A 14,260-nucleotide genomic window follows, 5' to 3' on the forward strand; every position below is an offset into this window, starting at 1 on the left:
GCCCCTGCTGGGGCTGCACCCCATGCACCTCGCCGGGCCCCTGCGGGGCCGTGGGGGTGCGGGATGCTCTGCGCCTCTCTGGCCAAGCCTCTCGAACTCGGAGTGGGGGTCTCTGCTCCATCTCGCAGTGAGGAACAGCGGCGAATGAGCCTCGTGTTCCAGCTCTGCCTCCTGGTGGTCAAAGCCCATTGTAACGGGGCTGTGATCTCACCCCGTTCCATCCGCCTCCACATAGAACCCCTCCTCTTGCCCTGGGCTCGCCCCAGAGCCCCACAGCCGTCCCTGTCCTTGGGCAGGTTCGGTCTGGAAGGAGCCCTTGTATTCACTGTATGTGTTTGCCACAGCTGCAGTGTTGGGATCCGGGAGTCCTTCTTCAGTCCATCCCCGCATCCCCCCCTGTCAAATTAAACCATGTTCTGGTCTCCATTGGGACGGAGTTGATTTTCCCTTCTTGGCATCTGGTGCTCCGTTTCGGCTTTAGGAGAAAAACAGTGTTGGTAACGCAGCAGTGTTTCTAGCTGTTGCTGAGCTAGATGGGATGGGATGGGATGGGATGGGATGCGATGGGATGGGATGGGATGGGATGGGATGGGATGGGATGGGATGGGATGGGATGGTGCAGTGTGCCCTGCTTGGTGTGCAGAGCCCAAGCACCCCATCCAGGCCCCCAGTCCTGGCCCTCGTTCAGGGCTCCCCAGTGACCCTGCAGTGGAAGGGCTGTGCCCTCAGCCCAGCCCTGCAGTGCTCCATCCCTGCAGGCATTCAAAGGCAGGCTGGATGTGGCTCTGGGCAGCCTGGTCTGGTGGTTGGCGACCCTGCACATAGCAGGGGGTTGGAACTGGATGATCTTTGAGATGCTTTTCAACCCAGGCCATTCTATGACTGTACAGTTCCATACTGGAACAAAGATAAAATGGTAACTATGTAAAACATGGAGTCAAACCTGTGTGATTTGTCCACACCAGGAGGTGATTAGAAAACAATTTGTAAGCTACAAAGCTGCTTGCATGAAAGGAAAAGAAAATAAAACTACAAGAATAAGGGAAAACCTTTCTTCCTGAAAATAGGAAGAATAATGGACCTGACATGAAATTTGGGTGAAGCTGCCTGATTTTATGAAGCTATTCCCATTATTTTCTTGGTGCTGTGTTTCCCAAATGAGTGGTTTCTGGCTGTGCTGCAGCACCAGTCTGCATGTGAACATCAACTCTATTCACCATCTGGGAAGATTAGGACTTCCCTTCTCCCACCAGCACCACTGAATTACAGTTACTCAGTGGTTAAACAAAGGAATCCTTAAAGAAGGGTTTACAGCTGTCGTGTTATCTGAAGTGCTTGGGGCATTCTGATGCTATTAAGCTCTATGTATTAACAAGTTCAAAAAGAAAAGGTAGGCATCTGATTGTTGTGCCAGTTTCTAAGTGATTTGGAAAGCTGTACCACCCAACCACTCCTTCTGTTGATGGAGGTGAAAAAGCTCAGTTTAATTTCTGACTGCTGTTTAAATTCTGAAGCTCGAGCTGGTTCCTGGAGCAGAAAAAGCTCGGAAGCTGTCCCTCCTACAAGCAGGCACCTCTGAGCAAAATATGACATCTCGATTTCTGATGGTAAGGTCAGGAGACCTGATTCCAGCGTCTAGCTTTCGGCTTCATGCTATGTTAGTGGGACCTTTGGCATCTAGCACTGACCAACAGCAACTGACAGGCTGGTAACAGTGCACCCCAAAACAGTTACGTTTCTATTTATGTTGTGAGGGAAAATTGTATCGCATTGAGATTTCCTATTTTTACACTTTGCAGATCTAACTAGCTGCTGGAAGAATCCTGTACGCCATGTTCACACCATTTTCAATGAGCTGGATGAGTCTGTTGTTGGCATTTTAATACCATTGACCAGGCAGGCAATATGTATGGAGTATTTGGCTCTCTCTACAGTCATGAATGTTTGAGTATCTTCAACATGTGGCTCATTGCTTCCATTTCAGGCTGCCCAGAGAAGCTGTGGATGCCTGTCCTTGGTGTTGAAGGCGAGGTTGGATGGGTGATGGGCAGCCTGAGCTGGTTAGTGGGCAGCCAGCCCATGGCAGGGTGTTTAGAACTGGATGATCTTGAAGGTTTCTTCCAACCCAAGCCCTCCCGTGATCCTATGATTCTGTGATTTCATTCAGGTTTATTAAGATGAGATGAGTTCTCCTAAATGCGCTGTTCTCCATATGATGATAATTGGAGTCTAGATGGATGACTTAAACCAGACACCAAACTTTCTGATGGCCAAAATGAAATGAACTCAATCCTTTACTGTGTCAGTAGTCTGTAACTAGAGCCCATCAGGTAATTCCCAGCCTCCTGCCTGTATCAGTGGCTGCACACAGTGAAAAAGTCTGATGGGATTTTAACCTCTAAAATGTTCCAAAGCAACCAGAGGGTGAATATATTCACTATGCAAATACCTGCAGGAATAAGCTTGTCATGTATGTCCTCAGGTACCACAGTAGTTAATGGTGGGACTCAGTAGGTCATGCTGAAAGTTGAGTCTGCTGATCTTGAAGGCCTTTTCCAGCCTAAATGACCTTATGCTAATATTTCTGTATTTATTTCTGTTCAGCTCCCAGAAAACCTCCCACCCAGCCCCCAGCTGACCCCGTGGTGAAAAATAAAACAGAAACCTCAGTGACGCTGGCATGGTCCCCTCCGAAGATGAAACCCCCATTCCAATCGATGGCTACATTGTCAAGGCAATAAACTAACTGGCTTCACGTGGGTGAGGTGCCACGAGTCTCATGTCCCCGTCCCAGAGTTCACGGTGAGCAATTTGTCTGAAGAGGCTGATGATCAGTTCCGAGTGTCTGCAGTCAATGCGCATGGACAGAGCCCGTCTCTGGAATTCCCAGGGAGCGTGCACCTTGGTAAGCACAAAAACCCCAATGGAAATGGGTCAGTGTGTGCTGAGCAGCTGTGTTGGTTCCCTAAAGATGTTTCCTTTGACTTTAAGGATAGTAGTGCATTAACACACCAAAGGCTTTCCCTTCTTCCTAGTTCTCCTATCAACCTCCAGCTACCACTAAAGTGATACCAGTTCTGTTTCTGTGACAGAGACATGAATATTATTATCTTTTGATATCTCACATGTGCAAGAGGCAGAACTTTCTGTAACAGATTTGAAGCATAGAAGTTCTTCTTCCAGCACTCATGCAAAGGGAGAAGAAGAAATGTCCCTATGATTTAAACTTCCATCTCTAAATGAGATACCAGACTTGCATCTAAAGAGCATTAGGACATACATGTTGTTCTTCCTCAGAACCAGTCCTGGCTGTGAAATCCCCCCTAACAACTGGTGAAGCTGTACCTGGAGGGGATGCCATGTTTACTATTGACCTTATAACAACGTGTTGCAGCACTTGGTACCTCAATGGTAAAGTCTTACAAGAAAGTGAGACCTGCATCATCAAGAGAACCCAAACTACTCACAGCCTAATGATAAAGAACGTCACCAAGAACGATGATGGAGCAGAAGTGAAATTTGTTGCCGAAAATGTTGATGTCAGCAGCAAGATGAGAGTGAGAGGTATTTGCTTTGATCCTTCTCCTTTCATCTTACAGTCAAGGCATAGTTGCTGTGATCTGTTGATTAGAACTGGGGCTGCAGGCATTCACTGCCTGTACCAAATACCTGAAATTGCATCCCATGGACTGACGTGAGTCCTGGTAATGACCTAAACATGATAGCACAGAGTGTAGGGTAAGCCAATCTACCCAGCTGCTTGGTATCTGAACCAGATTGCTTCATGCCAGCTGATGAATGTCTGCAGTTCACAGCTCTTGGCCAGTGCATTCAGTCACCAGGTTTACCACTGCATCACCATAGAGCAGTACTTTCAGCTCCAGGTTCAGACAGCCTTTCTGATTGCACTGGAATAGTTTAGAAGTAGGGGAGCAATCATTCCAATAATATCTGTATCAATCAGCTTTGCATGACCAAATAGAACAGATAAACATTCATTATGGAAGGACCTGTTTGTCATTGGGTGGAAACCTCTGCAGAAGCATGTTTAGAGCATTCTTAATCAGTAGAAGGAGATGTTTGGTTGATTTTTACTTAGTAAATCCGGCAAGAAGACCAAATGAAATATCTTGAATTGATCAGCACTGACACAATGATGAGTGCAGGAACAGAAGGTGATACTTTTTCAGAGATGTTGCAGCAAACATTGACCACGTTAGCCTGATATAAATTGAAATAATGAGGCCTTTGCTCCTGACAGGTGCTGCAGTGAGATTTACCAATAAGAGCAAAGATGTAGAAAAGATCTCCGCTCGGCTGCGTGAGGAAGCCAAACTGCAGGCTGAGCTTTCAGACACAGGCGCTACTGTGGAGTGGATGAAGGATGGGAAGGAGCTCAAGGCCAGTGAAAAATAGGAACTGCACATTGTGGGGAAGAAACACACCCTGAAAATTCACAGCGTCTCAATGGATGATGCTGGAAGTTGTCAGTGCATGTGTGAGGGGGATAAAATGCTCTATCAGCTTTCACTGAAAGGTATGTGACAGTCTGGGCTGTCCTCTTCCAGCCCAGGGCCAGCAGACTGCATTCACCTGACTCCCCGACAGTCCAGCTGTTGTCAGACAGCATCTGGGGTGTTTTCAGTGGGTGTATTGACTTGAACTGGCCAATCTGCTTTGTAGAGCCATTTGATTTCTGTGTTCTGTCCTGTGATTCGTCCCTAAGATATAGAGGAAATCAAGGGAAAGATAGGAAAAAGAGCATCCCAGTCTTCCTGTTCTTCTCTCAGGGTGGCCACGAGAGATGATGTAAACAGCTCTTTTTGTAGCAGTGATCCCAAATGTAGAAGAGACCTGTGAAGAGTCACAGGGATGTTTACTTAGCTGTCATTCCATGGTGGGCTTTTTCTTGCACAGATGTAGAGAGAAACTTAACTTTCCCACGCAGGTCTCTGTTTTGCTGCAGGGTGTAGGTCTGATCTCTGAGATCCACACGCTGGGCCTTGATTGCAATAAATGAGAGCCCTTTGTTTGCTCCAGTGGAAGACTTTCCATTTCTGCAGTACCCTCTGCAGATGACACAAATGCAAATGAACCTTCTTCCCAGCAACAATTGGCTTTTTTTTTTTCACACTGAGTATGCATGAGGCTCTTTATCATATTCTGCTGGCTTGTCACCCTTGTTGATCCATGGAGAAACAAGAAAGGCCTAGAGTAGTGTATGCACTTTGGCATTGGAGAGCTTACTTAATTGCTTCTTCTCAAAGAACAAACTCCAGAGAGACATGGAAACAGCTCCCAACAGAATTGAATAATGGGACTAAATTGATGGAGAAAAGAACTTCCTGCCAAGGTTTGTCAGCTAGTCTTAATTTTGCTTTTCTTCTCTCAGTCATGTTAGCATAATATTTCATACTGGCAGGTCTGCCCCCAGAATTAATTGAATTAGCTGGTGGACGTTTCCATGTGCTTTGCACTGTAATGTGACTATCAAATGAGTAATCAATGCTGTTATTTTAAAATCTGTGCTGGCAAACTGTAAGACAAACAACTGCTGTTGGTAGCTTGGTTACTGCAGAATCAGCTTTCGTGTATCTCATAGATAGGGAAGAGACCCTTAAGGGTCAGCTAGTTGGACTCCCCCCGCAATGAACAGGGGCACCGCAGCTCCATCAGGTGCTCTGAGCCCTGTCCAGCCTGACTTTGAACATCCTCAGGCTCACCAATCTTATACCCATGCCACACACTCGCAGTATTTCACCATTCAGCATCGCCACTTGTATCTTCTCTTGCTGTAAACCAGAGCTAGCTGGTAAATCATCTGCTGTGCGGGTCAGCTGTGTCTCTCCCATGGGCATCACGTGGCTGCTGGGAGGCTCTGAAGAGCTGCAGCCAGAGGTGTGTCACCCGCTGGGCCTCGTGCCCAAAGGAGCCCACAGGAAAGTGTTGTTGCAGTTTGTCATGCACTGCACTGCCATGAGACTTGACGTGCCAGACATCCTCTGACACGTGACCTCCTGCATCCAGGCAGGACATCTGAGACGTCTCCTTCAGCCTGACGTGGCTGCAGTTTCACACTGGTTTTACTAAGGAAGGAGAAGGCACGTGGATGAAACTCTTTTCCTGCTCTTCCTGGCATTAGCTCATAGTACAAGTAAAGCACTGTCAGGTCAAGCCTGGAGGAGTAATGCTTGTCACTGACATGTTCCTGTTCAGGGTGGAGCTGGAGGGTAAAATAACACAAGAAATTGTCATTGAAATTCAAGATCTGTGAAATTCAGCTGGCTGCATTCACAGAACCTGGCGTTAAGATCTGTTTTCTGGTTTCTATCTTGAGCCTATTTTCCATAACCCAGTCCTCATTTGTGAACTGAAGCTCTACTGAAAGCCTTTCGCTGTGTATGCTCATGCTGCAGTGCAGCGCTTGTGACCTCTAACAGCACATTCACATTCCTCTGATCACAGGATCCTTAAGGCTGATTAAGACCCTCTAGTCCGACTGCTCACCCATCACCACCATGATGCTCACCATCAGCTAGCTAAAAACTCAGCAGAGATGATAGATCAAGCACAACACTGGATTTGGGATGGCTAGAGATTCCTAAGATACTGAAGGATTGCTTGCAGGTGGTATTGGCTCAGGTATTCACCCTGCATCCCACCTGCTGTTCTGTTTGGTTGAGAATCATGCATTCTGCAATTTCACTTTGTAATTCAAAGACCCTGGCTTTATCTGTTGAAAAACTGATCTAAAACAAGCCAAGAAGACTCCGTTGGAACTGGTGGATGCAGAACAAAGGCATCCCCAAAGGACAAGTTGCACTGTTTGATGAACATTATTGGATGAGAGCTAAGCTAAGATTTAAAAAGTTCTGGGGCTGTCTCTGAGCATCAAATACAGAGGAAGCCTGCATGATTCCCTGAGAATGGATACCTCCTACTTTGGTGTTGGGTTAAGGGAACACTAGCAGTAACTCCTATCACAAAATGTCACATGGCTCAGACAAAAAAGCCATCAAGAGGGCTTAATTAATAGCACCAAATGGTCACAAGATGGTCTTAGGGCAGGGAAGTAATCTATCTATGTGATACTGATTGATGCTATTAGTTCTTAACAGCTTGACTCTAGAGGGGCTGTTCTTCTTTGGTCACCTAGTTTTAAAAGAATAGATGGCTCCTGTCTATTACAATTTTTAATGCATTATTTGTTCACTGATGCCATAAATGTGCCTGGCATAGCAATTGGCCTTGGTATATCCAGTGACTGAAAGCAACAGTTGTTGCTGTAAGAAATGCAATACTAAGCTTGGTCTGCCTGTAGCTGACAGCCATCAGCTTGCTCCTCAGGCAGGTTCTGTCTGGATGGAATGAAGGGCATGAAATACTGATGTGCTCATCAAACGCTGCTTGTTAGCTTAGAGACAAGGTGTTGAATAGGTTTGTTCATGCATTGAAAACACGTTACTTAGCTGCCTTCATTTTAGCTACAGAAGAACACGTGCAGAATACAGAATTGATTAAAAGAAATAAGAACTGTCTGCATAGAACTTACTCTTTCCTTACACAGGAGAATCAAGCACACGTTTGTATGTGAGTATCTCCAGAGGTGAAACTCGATCACCCAAATGTAATGAGCAGAGACATTACAATCAGTTCTAACTGTATCTTCATGCTGTGCTGAATAAGCCTGAGTCAGGATGTAAACCACTTTCTCTTTTTTTCTTCAGATGAAGCCATTAATGTTGTCAACAAGCCCAAAATGACTCCAGAAATATCAGTCAGTCCTTCTGAAGACCTGGAGCTGGTGTGTGAGGTGTCAGCTGCAAGCGGAGCTGTCGTATGGAAGAAAGATCAAACAGAGGTGAAGCAGGACCAGAAGACAACCATCATCTCCCAGGGGACGCACCGCAACCTCATGGTCAAAAATGAAAGACCAATGGAGCTACAGCTGTGAAACAAAAGATGACAAAGCAACATTCCAAGTGAAAGTCAGAGGTGAGAAAATGCTTGGAATCCCAGAGATAAAGGAACGCTTCATTTGGTGTGTCTTGCATTTGGAGGATCAACTGACAGCCTCTCTGGTGCAAAACATTTTGGCTATAGGACTTTCTCTGTCATCTAGTCTCATAGCAACACTTTTCTACATGTGCTTTTCCATCCAGGAATGAATTACTGCAACAAACCATAGGCAAGGAGGGTAACTTGTGCAGCTCTTGTAGTCAGCTGGTGTCTGCAGGGTTACAGTGCAAGAGCACACCAGGCATGCAAGGAGTGAGAAAAGGGGAGGTGTTTGAAGAGATCTGGTTACAAAATTTGAGTGACACAATTAGGTGGAAAATGCCAATAATCAGACTCATAAATGGCCTGGGTTGCAAAGGCCCACAGTGCTCATCCAGTTCCAACCCCCTTCTTCCTATGTGCAGGGTTGCCAACCAGCAGCCCAGGCTGCCCAGAACCACATCCAGCCTGGTCTTGAATGCCTGCAGGGATGGAGCATCCACAGTCTCCTTGGGCAACCTGTTCTAGAGGGCCGTTCCCTTCTGATTTACTGGAAATGTAGAGAGACATCAGAAGAAAAAAAGATAAGATAGGAGGTTCAGCAGTGCATGCAGGTGTTCTAAATCTCATGTCCAAATCTGCTATCAGACTGCAAAATGTTTAGCTTTGTGATATGATGTGATATGATATGATATGATATGATATGATATGACATGAAATGATATGTCTATCATTTCCCAAGGCAAAATAGAGGGGAAAGTATTTTCCTGTCTTAGTGAGGCATCACGATGCTCCCTGTGAAGTGCAAGTATAATGAAAACGGGCAACTGGAGTAAGCTCTGCAGCAGACTACAGCAAAACTGTGTGACTCTTGTGATGTCCCTGCAGAGAAAGAAGACGTGTTTACAGAGAAGGACAAGATACAAAAGGAGATGAAGGCTGCACCAACAGAAAATGCCACGCTGAGCTGCGAGGTGGCCCAGGAGAAGATGGAGGTGAAGTGGTACAAGGAGGGGAAACTGATCACCTGGAGCAAGAAGTTCAAGGTGGAGTCAGAGGGCAAACAGCGTCGGCTGGTGGTGAGCCAGGTGGAGAAGAAAGATGCAGGGGAGTACAGCTGCGAGGCTGCTGGCCAGAAACTCACCTTCAAGATTCATGTCACAGGTGAGACAGGTGTTGTCTGAAATACAGCAGAGAACAGTAAAGTAAAATCTAGTTTCTATTATACAGTGATCCAGTTGCAGTAGTCTGTGCTGAGGTTTTTTCCCTAGACTTGATTGCCTGGGTTTGTAGAAAGTATTTGGTTTCAGTATGGCACAAAGACCTGTTTCAGTCTGTCTGTAGAATAATAATTATTGATATATGTACAATGGAAGCAATATTCAAGATATTATTCAAATCTCTCCTGTGCCTGAGATCCCAAACTGTAATTCTTGTTCACCGAAACATTTGACTAAGATAGGTATGTGCAGTGAGGCTGGAGTGCATGTTGTACGTGCAGGCTTTCATGGCAGGAGAAGCAGGAACTTCTCCTAGTAGTACACTGCCTTTTTCCTATGCCTTTATGTTGGAGGCTGCATCTGGATAGGTGAGTCTGCTACTCACAGTAAGAGACCTGGTAGAGCTGACTATTCCCAGAGCTCAAAGAAAAATAGATATCTGCAAATCACACACAAAGAACAAAGGACTGCATTGGTGAGCATATTTCCTTTGTGTCTTTGACAGTCACAGTTGTGGCAATGGTAGATGCCATGAGGAGTCTGTTCAGGAAGCCAGGAGTACTGTTCTGGGTCATGAAAAGGCAGCCAGTGATTTGACTATCACACGTTTATGTGTTTTGATGTTTCACAGTGGGTCTGAAGTAAAAGGAACTCAGGTTTTGGTTGCCTGCAGGACAGATGTTCTTTTGGGTTCAATATGTTTGCATAGTGACTTGCAACCATGGGACTGGTGTTCAAGGACCCTCTTGGTTCCTTCAGTTCCTAGGTTCTTTCTTGCCTAGATTTGACACTTTGTTTCAACAGAAGAGCTGATATTCTCTAGTGAAGGCTATTAGTTTGGGCACAAGTGGTAACCTAAACCTGTTCCAAGCTGTACATACAAACCTGCAAGATGGTCTCATTTCAGTCCCTCAGTCAATACTTTTTCTTTTCTTCCCTCAGAGCCAAAACCTGTGTTTATAAACCAGGAGAAGGTGCAGAAAGAGCTGAGTGCTGCCCTGGCAGCAAGTGCCTCCCTCAGCTGTGAAGTAGCACAGGATCCAATCTAAGTAAAATGATCCAAGGATGGAAGACTGCTTGCCTCCTCCAGAAAGTTCAGAATGGAATCTGTGGGCAAAACACGGCGTCTGGTTGTGGAGCAGCTGGAGAAGAAAGATGCTGGAGAATACATCTGCGAGGCTGCTGGCCAGAAGATGACCTTCAAGTTGGAAACAACTGGTGAGCATTCGCTTTGGGAACACTAAGCAGCTTTGGTTGGATGTGGATGTGGGGGAATGGCTGGTTTCATTGACATGAGAGAACAGGCAGTGATGCTGTGAAACCAGATGGATGATGCTCAGCCTGGCCATGTGCCTCAGAGCTGTTTGCTCAAGGAAGCCAAGTGTAGTTGTGGGTTTGCTCTCAAGAGCACAGTTTGGTAGGGATGAGTTGGCGGTTGGACTAGATGACCTTAGTGGTCTTTTCCAGCCTTAGTGACTCTGTGGTTCTCTGCTTCAGGAAAGACCTACTCGCTGACTTAGACACGTGTCCAAGTCAAGGATGCCGCAGAAATAAAATCTGTAGCAGAAAAGGCAGAATCTCGTGCCCATCTTACAGTGAAAGGTAATTATGCTTCTGATGACGATTTTGCTTAAATTATCTTATGTTATAAACCAGCTAACATCCTTTGCTTTAATGTCAAGGAAGTTAAACACCACCATGACCTTTCACAGAAATAAAAGCTCCAACCTACCTGCCTTTCTGCCCACAAAATATCCAGCTTGTCTTTTGGGATTTACTTTGCTAAGTAAAACAGGCGATTTTCTTAGGAAGTTGATTTTCTACCTTTAGACTTCAGATTTGTGTTTGAACGTTGAGGGATAAAAACATAGCTTGAATTTTTCTTCATCTTCTCTGTATGTTTGAAATGAGCACAGGTTGTGTTTTTTTTTTAATATATACAATGTTAGGGTATATATATGATGTTAAGTGTGGTAAAGAAAAGGGAGACATTTGAGTTAGCACAGTACTCAAGAGTTCAGTCCCTAGCTTTGCCACTGTTACAATTATAAGGGCAAGAACATCCTGGAAAATGAATTTCTCCTAAGTAGAGTCATTACATTTGAGCTACAGAGACCTTTACTAGGAGAAAACTTGTTGTTCAGAGCTACGTTGCTGTATTTAACCAAAGTAATTATCAATGTCTGTGTTTCACTGATCCTCTATTCCATTTCGTAATGCGAGGAGTTTGATATCGAGATGGGAAGGTCATGATTTGATTTGGATGTTGGACTGGGAATCAGAAGATCTGGGCTCTCTTCAGGTTGTCAGTCTTATTGTCTGACTTCTTAACAACTTTCCTTTCTTTCTACTACTTTTTTAATGATGTTTTAAGGCATTTTGAGCTGATAGGTGTAGTGTTCATGTGCAGTAATGCTGACATGAGTAAGTAGGGTGATAATGTATGGGTTTTTTATATTCCTTCTAAATCTCTGCTTTCTCGTGTTCCATCCTTCTTAAAGAGCAATCCATTAATGTAGTAAAGGAGCTGTGTGATGAGGATGTGACTGAGCCTGAAGAAGCCAAATTTGAATGCGAGATATCCATTCCTTCTATGAAACCTCCCAAGTGGTATCTGCGTGAAGAAATCTTACAGGCTGGCAGAAACTTGATTATGCAGCAAGAAGGCACCATCCACTGGCTGACCATACCGAAAACCACCACTGATATGACAGGCACCATTCAGTTCTCAATTGGCAAATCCAAATCCACAGCCAATCTGCTCATCAGAGGTAACGTATCCTGGCTTGATTTACATCATGAAGATGAAGAATTAATTAACGTACAGTCTTCCTTCACTGGAGTCTTTGAAATATTGTGTGTTTTCTGGAGGGTCTGCTCCATTTCCTTTTAAAAGTCGTTGGACACTAAATAAGACAGCTGCATCTCAGTAAAAGATCTGTTTGAATAGTTGTGATGTGCTTACTATTCAGACCTACAGAGCTGAGGTTTTGTCCTTGGCTATACCAAAGAAGTCAAATCAGGTGGAATTAATTGTATTTCTGAACTAGATAAGTTTAAGTTTGGTAGCACCTAAATTTGATGCAGTTTGTCATTGATTTCATCTGAAGGAAACTTCCAGGCTTCTTATCTGCTGTTGTCCCCAGCGTAAGAGTCTCCATTCACATCCTAAAGTACTTGTTATATTTTCAACTCACTCCTATTTGAAAAAAAGCCTCAACTGGGAGCAATTTAATAAGCACAGAACAAGAGCTGGACCTTGCATTTAGTAGATAATATACAGTATTACTTTATAGAAATGTAGTCAATGGCATTCCCTATAGGCAATCGTTTGTTTTATCTTTAGAGTGGTTCAAAGAACAATTGTGAACATGGAATTAATTGGAATGGAATACACGCAAGAGACTTTCCTCTTCTTCCAATTGTCCTCATCCTTTCTTCTCTTCCACCCCTGTTTTGCAGATTACCATTTACAAATCACCAGGAAGTTGGAGGACAAGACAGCTTTGGAACGTCATTCTGTCATCCTGTCCTGTGACTTCAGGCCTTCTCCGAAGGTTGTGAAATGGTTCAAGGGCCACCCACCCATCGAGCCCTCTGAGAAGTACAAGATCAAGAGGGATAAGCATTCAGCAGAGCTCAAGATTCTGAAGCTGAAGCCCGATGATGCTGGTGTGTACAAGTGCAAGGCAGAAATTGCAGAGACTTAGGCCACTCTGACAGCTGAATGTATGAGCATGGAGGGTGGCCTCTTCCATGTCCTATTTCACCTCAGATTTCTCTTCTTAAGGTTCTTATTTTTGTAACAATTCACCTTGTTTCCCCACAGCTCGCAATGTAGAAGTGACGAAGCACCTGCATGATGTGGAAACTGAAGAAGAGAGCTCTGCTGTCTTCTCCTGCGAGCTGTCCCATGATGACGAGGACGTGGAATGGTTCCTGAATGGCAACCTCCTTTACACCAACAATTACAATGACATCAAGAACGTTGGCAGTTGCTGCACACTGACAATGAGTCAGGTTAAGCCTGAAGATGCTGGCACAGTGACAGTGAAGTCAGACAAGGTGTCAGAAAGCGCGCGCCTGAAGGTGATAGGTGGGTCTGGTCACAACCCTCCTGGATGTAAGAGATGCTAAGGAGCTCCAGTTCATTCTATTGTGAAGCAATCCTGCTTCTAAAGCTCACCTCTCTGGGGTGACAAGTTATCAGGGGCTTTCTTCCAGTGGAAGGTTCCATTGCAGCAGATATCAACGAAGGAGGATGGTTTTGGTGTCCTGCCAAAGCATTCCATTGCTTTTTATCATCATTTTACTTAACACAAGAAGAGTTACAGGAGCAATTTTTTTACTGCTTCAGTGCCATGCAGTGTCAATGCTGTTGTCTCCAAGGATTTATGACTGCAGGGAGAGATCAGCTTATCCTCTTAATCCTGTGGCCTGCTGTATGAGCTCTGCTCCATGTGAGGGCAATGCCAGCTCTCCAGCTTTAGAAGAGCTGCATCCCAATAACTTCATATGATATCAGTCCCACCCACAGCAATGCAGGCTGTCCCTCCTGTTCCCTGTATTCTCCTACTGATTAGTTCAGAATTCCTTAAAGCGCATTCTGTCAAGAGACATGAAACCGCTTTAGGTTCTATATTGGTGTTGTCAGTACTGGTAAAGATTTATTGATCTCTCCTTAAAAAGCTGAAAGCAACTGGAAATGTCTCAACTTCTGTATCACGTTGTTCTGTTTTGCCTGTTTAATTACAGAGAAGCCTGCTGTCTTCATGAAGTCCTTGGATGATGTTTTTGGTGAGGAGCGGGGTGTGATTAAATTGGAATGTGAAGTCTCTAAAGAGAAGGTCAAACCAGTGAGGAAAAAGGACGGTGATGTGCTCACTTCTGGCAACAAGTATGAGCTGGTACAGTCTGGGAAGACCCTATGTCTCCTTCTCCATGACCTCGAGAAGCCAGATGCAGGTTTCTATACCTGTGATATTGGCACTGATGTTGCCAAGTCAAATGTCGGCGTTCAGGGTAAGTACTGTGGAAAGTGA

The 14,260-nt window shown here is 44.9% G+C and overlaps 1 protein-coding gene across 1 annotated transcript; it reads left to right on the plus strand.

The window, feature by feature from the left end:
- The first annotated feature begins 144 nt into the window (after positions 1 to 144).
- Positions 145 to 14,260, plus strand: LOC146752786 (immunoglobulin superfamily member 22-like). The gene is made up of 3 exons (XM_085531281.1): positions 145 to 190; positions 13,048 to 13,314; positions 13,974 to 14,260. Exons 1-3 carry the CDS (start codon positions 145 to 147, stop codon positions 14,258 to 14,260), a joined length of 600 nt encoding a protein of 199 aa, XP_085387407.1.

The sequence above is a fragment of the Coturnix japonica genome, unplaced genomic scaffold (assembly GCF_054131305.1).
Source record: "Coturnix japonica strain WE unplaced genomic scaffold, WE-NBRP24 Scf041, whole genome shotgun sequence".
NCBI lineage: Eukaryota > Metazoa > Chordata > Aves > Galliformes > Phasianidae > Coturnix > Coturnix japonica.

Coding starts and splice junctions, on each gene's coding strand:
- LOC146752786 (XM_085531281.1), top strand. CDS start 145: ATGAGCCTCGTGTTCCAGCTCTGCCTCCTGGTGGTCAAAGCCCATT. Junction 191..13,047: donor CCTGGTGGTCAAAGCCCATT/GTAACGGGGCTG, acceptor GTTTCCCCACAG/CTCGCAATGTAGAAGTGACG. Junction 13,315..13,973: donor CGCGCGCCTGAAGGTGATAG/GTGGGTCTGGTC, acceptor GTTTAATTACAG/AGAAGCCTGCTGTCTTCATG.